The sequence below is a fragment of the Prionailurus bengalensis genome, chromosome A2 (assembly GCF_016509475.1).
Source record: "Prionailurus bengalensis isolate Pbe53 chromosome A2, Fcat_Pben_1.1_paternal_pri, whole genome shotgun sequence".
Classification (NCBI taxonomy): Eukaryota; Metazoa; Chordata; class Mammalia; order Carnivora; family Felidae; genus Prionailurus; species Prionailurus bengalensis.
The window spans coordinates 14,755,869-14,769,087 of NC_057348.1; the positions used below are offsets into that span (position 1 = coordinate 14,755,869).

The window sequence follows — 13,219 nt, forward strand, 5'->3', positions numbered from 1 at the left end:
TCTTGATTTCAGTTCAGGTCACGATCTCATGGTTGGTGAGATCGAGCCCCTGCTTCGGGCTCTGTGCTGACAGTGCAGAGCCTGCTTGGGATTCTCTCATTCTCTCTCTCTCTCTCTCTCTCTCTCTGCCCCTCCCCCACTCTCTCTCTCACAAAACAAATAAATTTTAAAAATGGCGGGGGGGGGGTGAAGGCACCTTTTCCCAGAGGCCAGCCCTGAACGCACCGCCGAGTTCTGCTCATGTTTATTCTCCTTTTTCTCTAGAATATAATTTCACTAGACCAGGGCCTGGGTCTGTCAGTGAGTCTTGGGCTGCAGGGAACCAGGAAGCAGGCTCGTTAGACCTGGGGACAGGCACTTAGGGCAGGAGGAGGGAGTCAGCTGCCACCTTCGGTTGCAAACAATAAAAAACCCACACTGAGCATTGCAAGGAGCCCGCAGTGCAGGGCGGGTCCCCAGCTGGCACCTGAACAGAGCCGGCCAAGGCCAAAGGGCTGGCAAGGGAACCACGCCTCACCTCAGATGTCCCTCCTGTCCCACAACTGCCTGGACCGACTGAGACACCCCCCCCCCCAAGCCAGCTGTAGTTTTGGGGCTGCCCAGCACCCAAATAGTTCCTGCTGGCAGGGACGTGGTGAAGTATTGCTGGGAGGGCAAGGGAGAAACCACTGCTGCACCGGGAAGCCCCTGATGGCTGCCCCTCGGCCGCCCTGAAGGCTTGCAAGGCAGTGAGGGAAGAGGAAGGGCAGCCACGCCAGCGACTGTGCAAACGCCTGGCTGGGGCAGGTTCCCAGAGCAGCCCCACAGAGGCCCCGAGCCGAGTGGCATCGTGGGCGCACAGCCACTGACGTGGGCCCCAACTACATGTTCAGCACTGAGGCCGAGGGGCTCCTGCCATGGCGCTTCGTTCGCTGGAGGAAAATCCTGGTCAGACACAGAGGCGGTGGCTGCCCCAAGCTGCACCGTGTGGAGAACAGCGTGTGCAGGGTGGGGACACGCACGCTGGGATATATCACAGGCCATCTTGGTGGGATACGCTGAGCCCTGCCCGGCAGTGGTCACCTACGGAGAAGGGGCCCGGCCCAGGCGGGTTGTGATGCTTTCTACGCAGGCCCTCTTGTACGCCCGCACGACAGAGTCACTTCCCGGCTCTTCAATAGCAACAGAGATGGAATGTGGACATGGTGTGGTGACAAACCCGTGGCTGGGCCGAGCTCCTCTTGACCCCCACGCTCACTGGCGGAGAGGGACGAGGAGGCAGAGGAGGAGAGGGGTGAGGGGACCAAGAAGGACTCCCAGGAATCAGGGAAGGCCTCGGGCCCTCAGCACTTCATGAGCACAGATGCAGGAAAGCACTTGGGAAATTTATTGTCTTTAGTGATACGTCAACTGAGAATGGAAGAACTTATATTAACGGAGAAAACTACAAAACCAATTCCCAGTAAAATTCTGAGCTCACAACAGACTTAAACAAAAGCATAATGAAATGATACGGCAGAAGCGAGTGGGGAAGGCGGCGTCCGGGCCAGTCGGCACACGGAGGGACAAACGAGCGGACAGACTCACGGCTCGGACACCGCCCAGCTACCGCCGTGGCCGGAAACAAACCTTGTGTGAACAACATCAACGTGAAAAGAAGTCAAAAGTTGTAATGGGAGGATTGTGACAAGTCCTAGAAGAAACAATGCACAGTCTTATCATAAAATTACTGTGAAAATAAACCCCAAACTGAATCGAGAAAATGAGAGCATCTCAGACCATTTCGAGTCCCAGCCGGCAAGCAACGGACAGCAGCAACCCAACGGTTCTGGGCTTTCTGAGGTATAACGGGCTACACGCGCAGTAGAAGGTCAAGTGCCAGCAAACTGTGGTGGGTCACGCGGTCTGCCGTCCTGCTTGTCCCCCAAACTTAATTAGATGCATCTGAGTTGATGCTCCCGGGGTCTCCGGAGGGGGAAGCGGTCAACACCGGGGGGGCGCCTCCCAGCCGGCTGCCCCTGGCCTGAGAAGACAGAGACTGAGCGTCAGAAGGCCGCCCATGATACCGACGGCCCGTCCCACCCCACGGCCCCGAGAACCGAGGAGAGGAGCCAGGAGACAGGGGGCAGACCCAGGGGTCCCTCTTGAGTTACAGGTGGCCTCGCCACCTGACCCCTGATGTGGACCTGCTTCCTCGGCAGGAAGCGGCCTCCACTGGCCACCTACGGGGCTCTGGTCAGGGACCGATATGGCATCGTGGCACAGCCAAGGCTTCTACACTTTCTGAGGGGGACGCAGACCCTGTCAGGCCCGGAGCTGATGACAGTCCCTGAAACATCACGGCCAGACGCAATGAGCGGGAAGGGGCTTGGAACCCTGGCTGGACGCTAGTCTGGCTCGGCAGCCAGCAGGGTGACAGCCATGGCTACCAGGCCTGGGGCTTTGTCTGTGGCACAGGGACAGCCTCAGGATGTTTGTCCACAGGATCCCCCACCCACCGTAAAGAAAACACCACCGAAAATGGCTCTTCACGGGTGGCCTGCTCCATGGCGAGTCCTGTTTGCAGCGCACGAGAGCAGGGCCATTCCCTCTCCCGGCTCCCAGGTGTGATGTCACACCCTCCATGTGACCCTGAATTCTAGGTCCCTCCAGAGACCACACAAGCTCCTCTCCACCTTCCTCTCTCTAGCATTTTCCTTACAGGCTGAGGCCTCCTGCCTGTACCCTCTTCCTCATCTGACCCCACCAGGCCACGACCCTGCTCCTTGCCCCACCTGGCCTGGTCTATTTCCCTGGCACGTGTCCCCAGGCCAGTATCAGGTGAGCGATCGACAGACTGTGGGCTTCCTGAGGGTGCTGCCTCATTCTGGGACATGGGGGTGCTCCACTATCAGTCTGAGGGCAGCGGGGACAAGGCCTGGCCTTGGGGGACACTCTGCCCTCGGAAGGACACCCATAGGCCCTGTGCTCCAGGAAGGAGGCCATGGGTGGTGGAAGGGAGAGGTCCAACCACAGGACTGAGAGGTGACAGGTGAGTGCCCAGGTGTGGGACTGGCAGCCCATACATTCCTTGAGTGCACAGGGCAGAGGTGATGGCTTCCAGCTGGGGTGGCCTCAGCCCTTGACCTGCTCTCTTGGAAGAGCATCTGTGCCTGCCCAGCACAAGGGTGTCCACACCAGACCGAGGACATTCCCACTTGCTGTGTGAGGCCTACAGGGAAGCCACATCAGGACTTAAGCAGCTCCAGATCTCCTGGGGATGGTTCTAGGGGTAAGGGCGGACCTCGTCTATCAGCTCCCCTCTGGGAGACACTCACTCCCAATTCACTCTCACACTCACACCCACTATACTTGAGTCACTGAGCCCCAAGGAACGCACAGAGCAAGATGAGGCTCGGCCACCTGGTGGCGCCAGAGCTCCCTGTTCAGCCCAGGTGCTCATTATGGGCTGTGGGGTTGCCATGGTGATGGGACATGCACCACCTAGCATCAGGTCCTGCCAAATGGCTCCAGGGGGCATCCACTCCCTGCACCAACACGGGGCTGGCTGGGGATAAATAAGTGGAGGGTCACCTGGCACAGTAGGGTACACTTGTGTGAAGAAAATGGTGGGCGAAGGCCCTGCCCGATGCCACACATCCTCTTTAGGGTGACCCTGTATGTGGGCCAGGCCCTTGTGACAGACAGCAGGATGCAGGGGAGGCACCAGGGGCCATGAGACGGATGGGGCCCCCCAGTCCTGGCTGGTCCAACACACTGCCCAACATCCTGAGAAGGTTCCAGAGGGCACATCTGAGGTGCCCATGATTCCTGGCTCGTTTTCTTTCCAGTCACCAAAACAGATCTTCACTCTGGCCCAGCTGGGCCCTGGGGAGGGGGTAGCCTGGCTATGGCAAGGCCAAGGCACTGACATGGCAAAGGGTCTGAGCCTAGAGAGCCTTCATGTTCCAATGGTCAGGGCCTTGTCTGCCTGTCCCCTCTTACCCCCTTGGGGACAGATGTCCACTGGGAGGGAGGGCTCCATCCCACCAGCCCCAGCAGCTACTGTGAACAACCGAGTCCTGGGACTGGGAGTGAAGCACACAGGTTTTTACAAAGTGGGCCCCACAGGGCCGTGCCCCTGAGGCAGCTCTGTCCAACTGCAGCCATCAAGACGATGAACCACGTACCCAGTGGGCCCCTACTCATTGCTGGGACCTCTGAGGGAGGGTTGTGGAGGCTGAGACGTGGCTGGCAAGATGACCCACTCCAAGGACCTACCACCCACCTGGGCTCTGCATATCTGTCCCAATACTGAGTTGGAGACCCCAAGGGCATCCTCGAATTGTGCCCTAAAACTCACCTGAGACCGTAAGCTGCCTCCCGCAGGGGCGGGGCGGAGAGAGGCCAGTGTCTGCAGGGTGACAAATGCATCCCCGGCACTGGTCAGCGGGAAGGGACCGGAGGAACCTGGAAGGGGTAGGAGGTGTTGGGACAGATGTTCCAGCCCCAGAACTGACAGAGACTCCTCAGGTGGGGTCTACCAGCCCCTCAGCCAGGAAGGGGTGGTGGGCACAGCTCCCAGCATCTGGCTCCCCTGGCCCCCTCGCCCCTTCCCCTGCAGCTCAGTGGGCATGGCCATGCATGAAGGACAGTGCCTGGGCTGGGCAGCCTCACTCACCGGAGCTGGGTGTCGATGGGCAGCTAGCCTGGCTCCCCAGGCCCCCGACTGCCATTTTAGTCGTATAAATGGTAGCTTCTTCTTGAAACTTCCCCATGTTCTTTTTATACCGAATTCTTTTGTTGCCAAACCAGTTAGAGACCTGTGGACACACAGAGAAAGAAGTCACTGGGAAAGCTGACCAGTAATGAGATAATGTGAACAGATGGTGGGCACTCTCTGAGGTGCCCGTGCTCCCACTGTCCAGGAGGAACATCTCTGAGTGGCAACACGGGGCCCTGGGGCCAGGTGAGAGGCCGGGACTGAGAAGCTGGTGCTGACTGAACCGTGGACCCAGGGCAGTGGCCGCAGCGGGTGGGGGCCACCTCGGAGCTGGCCTGCCCTGTGGCAGAGGAAGGCCTGAGAGCCAGGGATGGGAAGTTGCTGGAAGGACACAGGCGCGTCGGACACGTGGAGAGATGAGCATCCACTCCCTGCAGGGGCAGGAACAGACTGAATTCTGGATTCCTCTTTAGGGAAAGTGAGAGTCAGGGGGACACATATCCCCTGAGACCCAGTAACCACATCTCTGGGAATTTGGTCTAAGGAAAGAACACACTGGATCCACAATTTATCAAAGGATGACATGGACGGACAGACAAGGCAGTGGGGAGGAGTCGAGCGCTGAGCTCAGTGCCTTTTTACTTGCGCCTTGCCCTTGTCCTCAGAGCAGCTGGGGACAGCCGCCGTCACAGCCATCCTACAAGCAGGCAGGCCCGGCGGGTGCAGGAGCTGGCCCAGGGCCAAGCGGGCCGAGCCCAGCGGCCTCCAAACCTGTACCAGGACTGGGCCAGGGCTTCTCCTCTGGGGTCGTTCTCTGCGGCGGGGCCGTCCTGGGCGCGGGAGGGCACTGACCAGCATCCTTGGCCTCCATCCAACCCCACCCAAGGGTTGTGACAATGGAAATTTCCCCTGGGGGCAGAATCAGTGAGACCCCAGGGCCAGCGCAACTAGAAACACTTTAATATCCCCACAGTAAGGCCTGGGGCCCTGCCGTGAAATATATGTGGTTTAACCAACAGTCATAAACAGTTGAGTTATGGTGGCAGGGTTTCGATGACCTTTTCTTTTCTAAAAATGTATTCCTTTTATGTCCCTACGTTATCTTCTGTGTTAACCATGAAAAGAAAAAGCTCTGTGTGTGCTCCTGTCCCTCAAACAGTGTCTCTTCCCTTCTGCCCCCGGGTGTGAGGGTGGCCAGAGCAGCACTTGCTTCCCACTTACCTACATGGAATGTGCTGGAACGTCTTTGTGGAACTAAGTATGCAGAGGAATGGTAGCAAGCAGTTTTCCGTGTGAATTTAACTGGCAGAGCAAACTTCGTGCGTGGGCGAGGCAGGGAGGCTGGCCCTGTCCTGGGCAGATAGGGGTCCCGGTGGCTGGGGAAAGAGCTGGTCCCGGGCCAGGGTCTGCACCCCAACATGGGCACCTCAAGCACGTGTGGGCACAGCACAGGCTCTCGGCTATCCTCTTGAACAGTGCAGCTGGGAGCCACTGGCCACCCCTACCCGGTCCCTCTGGCCCTGTCGGCCAAGCCAGCTATAGCTGCTGCCCAGATTCCCCTCAGCACCCCATCTGAGGCTCATCCACGGCCCCTCACCCCCTCCGGCCTCCTCAGCCTGCAGCTGCAGCTGATTCTATCTTGAGAACATCTGCGGCCTCACTTGGGACACTTGCGCTAATGGTGCTCCCCTTACTCTCTCCTCCTGAGAACCTCGCGGCTTGCACATCTGCACCCCAAATTCAGAATCCCCCCTCTGCTGACCGTCCGCCACTTCAGGCCGTCCCGGGTCACGGGGGACCCGCCACAGTGAGGAGCAGCTCCCAGCACAGAATTCCGCTGCTCGGTCAGTCGGAGTCACCGGAAGGTGGCCAGAGCTTTTCAAGCTTTTGTTTCCAACGGACCCTCCCCTTAGACGAAGTCTAGACCCGAGGCCCATCTGCTTTCCGTAGGCGCCGGGCTCTGAAACGAGTCTGGGTGTCCTCCAGACAACTGCACGAGGTGGCCACTGCGCTTCGCAAGTGCACCTGACCTCAGCTCTGGCCTTGGTGCCGAGGACGCAGAGCAGTTCCCCAGTGAATGCAGTCAGATGTGTCAGCAAGGTCCTGCTGCCTATGTAACCCTGTGGGGCTCCTGCGTGCGCCTGTCATAAAGTCGCAGCTAGACTTGGCCCAGGCCAGGGCAGAGGCTTCTGGCTAAGGGCACAGGTTCTGAAGGCAGCCGGGCTGGGCTGGAAAGTCAGGCCATCCAACTGCCCTTCAAAAGCTGGAGGAGGGGCCGCCTCCGAGCGGAAGATGATGCGCAATGAGCTAGAATTAGTGCCAGTCACCCTGGGGCCACAGGCCCGGGTGCTGCCCTGCGGTGTGGCCTGCCCCGGCCTCGCACCGTCAGCTGCCTGTGCTCACCATTCCCGCTGTGAACCTCCTGAGATGTTTCTTGGGCTCCTGTCTCAGCGCCACCTCCCTTGCCCCCAATTCCACCGAGAACACTGGCAGTCCAGACTCCCAGGGTCTCCCAAGGTCGTCCAGATCCCAGCTCTGATCTGTACCACCACTCCCCATGTGGAGCCAGATGTTGCCAGATGTCCTACAACCCTGGCCACACAGTCTGGAATACCGGAGAAACAATCAAGCACCCGTGCATTCAAACCTCTCCCAGTATAGCTGAACGGGTACTTTGGCACGAGAGCTGGTCTGTCTAAATTCAGTCCTAATTTTGCTCCAAGCTCTTTTTCTTCGCCTCCGCTTACACCCTCACCTCTCTCACGCAACACAGGACATCCCTGCCATACAAGCATGATATTAGACGCTAAGGACTGCAATTCACAGAGGGCCACCCTCTACACTCCACTGGTCTTGTGTCAGGGACCTCACGCGCCACCTGTGTGCTCCACACAGTTGATGAACTTCCCTGGGTGTCCTCCTCACTGGACGTGACCTTCTCCCCCTTCTATGTTCAGGAAGGCATGGCAGGAGAGGACCGTCACCTGGGAGACTGTGATGCCGCCCTTCCTGGCCAGCCCTTCTTTGGCTTCTTCACTGGGATAAGGGTTGTTCAAATGGGAATAAAAATACTCATTCAGCACTTCCGTGGCCCGCTTGCTGAAATTCCGCCGCTTACGCCTGCAAAGATGGACAGCCTCAGCCAGTGTGTACACACTGGCCTCTAGTGATGTCCCCTCACGCCCATCTGTGATTTTCTAGTGGTTATAACAGCAGCAGTCAACACTTCTGAATTGCCTCCCAAGAGGCTGTGTGAGGGCTATGCCCACAGCCATGGGGGGAGCCCCTGGACAGGCTCGGAGGCCCCCAGAACTTAAACCCAAGCCAGCAGCCGTTTCTTCTTCTTAAGAGCTGACCCTGGGGTTGCGGGCAGTGCTCAGGGCCTGACCTGGCATCAAGGAACCGTGAACGCAGGGTCATCACGGCCTCGCAGGTGCTCTGCTTCAGGTGCATCTGGATGGCACTGAACTTGCCGTGGATGACACTGACCATGCGCTCGATCTCCTTGGGCGAGACGGGCCTCATCCTGCTCTGCTCCCGGAGAAGGTTGGTGACGTGCGTGGTGAACTCGCGGCAGGCCTAGGGTGGGGACGCACATGCCAGCTTGTGACCACCCAGCGGGCTGGCTCGGGGCTCCACGCGGGACCAGCCACCTGCCACCCCCCGTGGCCTCCGCACAGGCTGGCTACTGAGAAGTGAATGCAAAGGGTTTCCAGCAAAATTGGCCACCTTTGCCGTGAGACCAAGTGCGTGTACTCCCCGGTCTGTGCCACAAAAGAAAGGGGGTTACTGTTCCACGTTTTGCTCTGACAAATGTGCATTCACATGATAGAAACTCTTCCATGCAGAAAGATCACCTGTTCATATTTCTCTAGCTCAGAGTGGTAAATCTGTCGGATCTGGGACAGCTTGGCCCTGTAGTCAGAGTGTTCAAGGCTATTGTCATTTGAACAGCCACCTGGTGTTGCTGTGTTGGCCGCTGCTACCGGGCCTCCTCTTCCTCGCCTCTCCGGCCTGGATACGCCCTCGGCCAGCAGCATGTTATCCAGACGCATGAGCTGAGCGTTGGGGGGACATTCTTCTTGAATGCCATGGATGCTTAACCCTAGATAAGAAAGATGGGACTAAATCAGCGTCTGCCGTCGGAGCGAAAACAACCACAACAGATTATCAGCACTGGGGTCATATCTGAACACTCCATGTCTGAACACAGAACTCCTGAGGGGAAAGGAAGGCTTCCTTTTATCTGGTAACACACACCGAGTCACGCACTTTGATAGTGGCCCAGGTGCCATACAGGAGGGCAGTCCAGGGAGTGCAGACAGGACACAGCTCAGTGCGGCCATGTGGGCAGAGCTCAGAGTCCATGGCTGGGTCCACACGAAGGCCTGGACAGGGCAGGTCTGGGGTGGCACATGGCCCTGGAGAAGGCTGAAGCCCTGAACCGTGCCTGCAGAAGGGAGAGGAGGGCACATTTCCAGATGCTCACGCCAGGACATGGACGATTCATTCGCATGGACACAAATGTGAGTGGGAGCCTAGCGTGAGTGCAGGGCTGTGTTGGTGTGCCTGGGACTGTGTTGTTGTGTGTTGGGAGGGGAACTGCTACTATAAAGTCAGAGAGGAAAAGCTTGATCCAGAGGGTACCAGCAAAGATGAATTAATCCACTTAGAGAATTTTTTTGAGAGAGAGAGAGCACAAGCTGGGGAGAGAGAGACAATCTTAAGCAGACTGCACGCTCAGGGCAGTGCCCAATGCAGGACTCGATCCCATGACCCTGGGATCATGACCTGAGCCGAAATCAAGAGTTGGGCGCTCAACTGACTGAGCCACCCAGGTGCCTCTCCACTTAGTTTAAGCAGAGAAACAAGACATTTGGCTCCGAAACTTGAAAAAGCTGTTCCAGCTGGGCTGAGAGAGTGGCCTGCTGGAGGGCAGGGCCAGACAGGCAGGGGAGGCAGTGGGGAGAGCTGTCCCCATCCAGGTGGACACAGAGCAGCCGCAGGGCAGCCAGAGGGAGAGTCCCCAGGATCCCTGACCACTGGATGTGGCTGTGAGAGAAAGAGGCCAGGGCAACTCCCAAATCATGTGGGCAGCACGATAGATGGCACCACATTCTCCCAAGCACAGTATGCAGAGTGGCAGGTGGAAAGCCTGACCCAGCCTGGGTCCCTGACCTAGCCAAGCACAGATGTGAAGTCGCTGCTTACTGGGAGTTGGGATTGAGCTGGCCAGTCTGGGTGGGAGACAGGTATTCATGTGTCATCGGCATGTGGGGTGTTCGTATCCACCTGTGCCTGCACCTGTACTTATGAGAGGTAGGCCACGCCCCCTGAGTGCTGGAAAACCAACATAAGGGACAGGAAAAGGAGGAGATGGAAAGAATTACCAGGTAGGTCGAGGAAAAAAGAGAAGTAGTCATGGGGGTGAAATGTGGGCGTAGTCATTAGACCGCTGTTGCTCTCTGCAAAAGCAGCTGTGGGGTATGGCAGGGGAGAACCCAACTAGAAAGCTCCAGGGACCATGGGAGGCAGGAAGTGAAGGAGGGGGGGCGGGGAGAAGGCTGCTGCAGGGGCTGTAGATCCAGGCTCAGATCCGAGGAGGGGGGGCTTGCAGGACCTGAGTTTTGTTTGCTTCTTTAGTGACGGCACAAGTGTCCGTGGCTACAGAGAAATAGGTGGGTGATGGTTGCGTTGCAGAGGTCGGGTGGGGGGGCGTCCTTGAGGGGAGGGAGGCAGGGAATGGGGAAGAAAGCGATGATGTCCATCTAGTTCTGACTTTCCAGAAAAACAAAGTTTAAAGGGTTTTCTTAGTGGGGGTGGGGGCGCCTAGGTGGCTCATTTGGTTAAGGGTCCTACTTCGTGGGTTTGAACCCTGTGTCAGGCTCTGCGCTGACAGCTCAGAGCCTGGAGCCTGCTTCACATTCTGTGTCTCCCTCTCTCTGCCCCTCCCTCTCTCACACTCTTTCTGTCTCAAAAATAAATAAGTGTTAAAAAAAAATTAAAGTGTTTTCTTGGGAACTGGCTCTTTTAATACTATCAACTACTGACTTAAGCCCTCAAATAAGAAAGAAGTCAAGCCCTGTCATAGATATTTATTTGCATATCACTGTCCCTCTCCTGTTCCCTGCATAAAGGATTAACCTTTTCTGCCTAAAATTTACTTGTGAAACCATAAAGAGCTCAGAAGATATCCTTGTAGGAATGTCCCTCATGTGTGGGGACGCTTGCCATCTACTCAGTCCCACTGGGTTGCAGTGGGGGGCTTTCTGAAAGCACGGAGGGGAAAGTGACACCTTCATCGGTTCCCCACTAGAGAAGTGGAGACCCAATTCTCTCATAATCTTACTTGATGTTCAAGAGGCACCAGAGGTGAATTTGAGTTCCTGGGCTCAACCAGGACAGGGCTCACAGGGCTGCACACACCCACCATCTGGTTCTTGCAGAGTTAACCTGCACTGCCTGGTCTTTGTACAGGCCCTGCCCCCCTCCCCGCCTCACCTCTCCTTGCCCAGAGTAGATAATGGAGGCCCTCCTGCTCAGTCCCTTTTCAAATCCTATGGACTCCACCTCCTCAGTCAACTCACCATCCATCCCCTCCCTTAATGCCATTCCTGGGCCCTGCTGTGCTGACCCCTCCCCTGCCCTCCACGATCTGCCGAGAAAATCCCTCTCTCTGTCGCATCCATCGTGCACACCTGCAAGCTGACCACCTTCAAACACGGTGTTCGTCGTGCCAGTCTTTGGTTCGAAGACCTCAACAACTCCCTGGCATCCACAGGTAAAATCTGGAATCTGACACCAGGCACTCATGGACTTGCCTGACGTCTCTCCAGACTCGCCTTTGTGAACTTTTCCTCTCCTGGGCCCTGCACACCACCCTTTGTCAGCACGACGGACACTGCTCCTGTCTCGTGTTTATTTCGCAGCTCCTCCCTGAGTGCCCGTGGCCCAGGTAGGGGATCGGGAGTGGGCCAAGAGGAACACACAAGGCCCGATCCTTCCCCAGGGGACCCCCAGCATGTCCTGGCATCCATGGTGGAGAGGCTATCTCCACCTCTTCCTTTATGACTTCAACTGAATTAGGGAAAAGAGCGGACAGGGTTGGAGCATGAGGTTTAGTGAAGGCGTGTGTGTGCACGCAGAGGTGTGGGCGCACGTGAGGGTAAATGTGTGCGTGTGCACACACGTGTATGTGTGACTCTGGGCTGATCCAGGGAGTGTGGCAATCTTTCTCATGTTCTTTTATCTACCCAACAGCAAGCATCTAAGAGCCCATCACAAGCTGGGTACCACACCAGGTGCTGAAGATTTTTAAAAATACACCAAAAACATGGTGCTTGCTGTTCTCAAATGAAAATTATCAAATTACAGAGAATACCCAAGCCTTTTCTCACATCCATCTATAGGTATGTATTTTTAATGTTTGTTTATTTTTTTGAAGGGGGTGGAGGGGCAGAGAGAGAGGGAGACACAGAACATGAAGCAGGCTCCAAGCTCTGAGCTGTCAGCACAGAGCCCGATGCGGGGCTCAAACCCACAAACCGTGAGATCATGACCTGAGCCGAAGTCAGATGCTTAACCGACTGAGCCACCCAGGCGCTTTTCAATGTGCTTTTTCAATGTGAACCAGCATTTCAAAACTCAGCTCCAAATACGACTGCATCAATACATACCTATAGATGGGGCGCCTGGGTGGCTCAGTCGGTTAAGCATCTGACTTTGGCTCAGGTCATGATCTCATGGTTTGTGGGTTTGAGCCGCGCGTCGGGCTCTGTGCTGACAGCTCAGAGCCTGGAGCCTGCTTTGGATTCTGTGTCTTTCTTTCTCTCTCTCTCTCTCTCTCTCTCTCTCTCTCTGCCCCTCCCCTGTTCATGCTCTCTCTCTCTCTGTCAAAAATAAATAAACATTAAAAAAATAAAAAATTTAAAAAAAAGGACATATCCTTTGATCTCCAAATTACTATTCTGAGAACGTGTCCTACAGGAACACTGACACCTACCGGTGTATACTCTACCTACAAAAGTACAAATGGTGAATATTGTACTTTTGAAAAACTGAAAGCACCTAGATGTCCATGAATAAGGAGACAACATGCCTGTCACACCTCAGGCCTTGTGGTATTAACCATGCATACGCCTTGAGGTGCTGTTTTGGTAAGCGATCACACACTACAAGCTTTATTTCTTTAAGGCCGATCATTTTTGCAAATGAGTAAAAGCAAAACCAAAAAAAAAAAAAAAGTTACCCCGCGCTTTGGTCACCACCGCCAATTATAGCTGCGGACATGGCTGTGCAGAGTACATGTGTCTGGCTGTCACTTTACCTGCTTGCAAAGTGCCCTGTGCCCTTCGTCAGCTGCCCCTCCAGTGCAGCTCTGTCTCTCCCTCAGCACCAAGCGTCTGTCCTCCCAGGGCACCGCAACGGGCCTAATTAGGGTCATTAGTTACTCATTACCGTCAATTACAGCAAGATCATTCCCGTAGCCTGTTCCAGAGCATCTCAGACTACTTCTCAGCTCCCTCAAGGGCCCTCCAC

General features: G+C 56.2%; 1 protein-coding gene across 2 annotated transcripts in view; it reads right to left on the reverse strand.

Moving 5' to 3' along the window:
* Positions 1-1,343: 1,343 nt before the first annotated feature.
* PBX4 (PBX homeobox 4) overlaps positions 1,344-13,219 on the reverse strand; it is a 42,804-nt gene continuing 30,928 nt past the window's right edge. For both annotated transcript variants that reach the window (XM_043587183.1, XM_043587184.1), the window contains exons 3-8: positions 8,539-8,786; positions 8,070-8,260; positions 7,666-7,801; positions 4,640-4,781; positions 4,322-4,428; positions 1,344-2,002 (exon numbers count right to left, since the gene is read on the reverse strand). In XM_043587183.1, the coding sequence (XP_043443118.1) occupies positions 1,910-2,002; positions 4,322-4,428; positions 4,640-4,781; positions 7,666-7,801; positions 8,070-8,260; positions 8,539-8,786 (917 nt within the window). In that variant the 3' untranslated portion in view covers positions 1,344-1,909. The remainder of the gene's footprint in view (positions 2,003-4,321; positions 4,429-4,639; positions 4,782-7,665; positions 7,802-8,069; positions 8,261-8,538; positions 8,787-13,219) is intronic.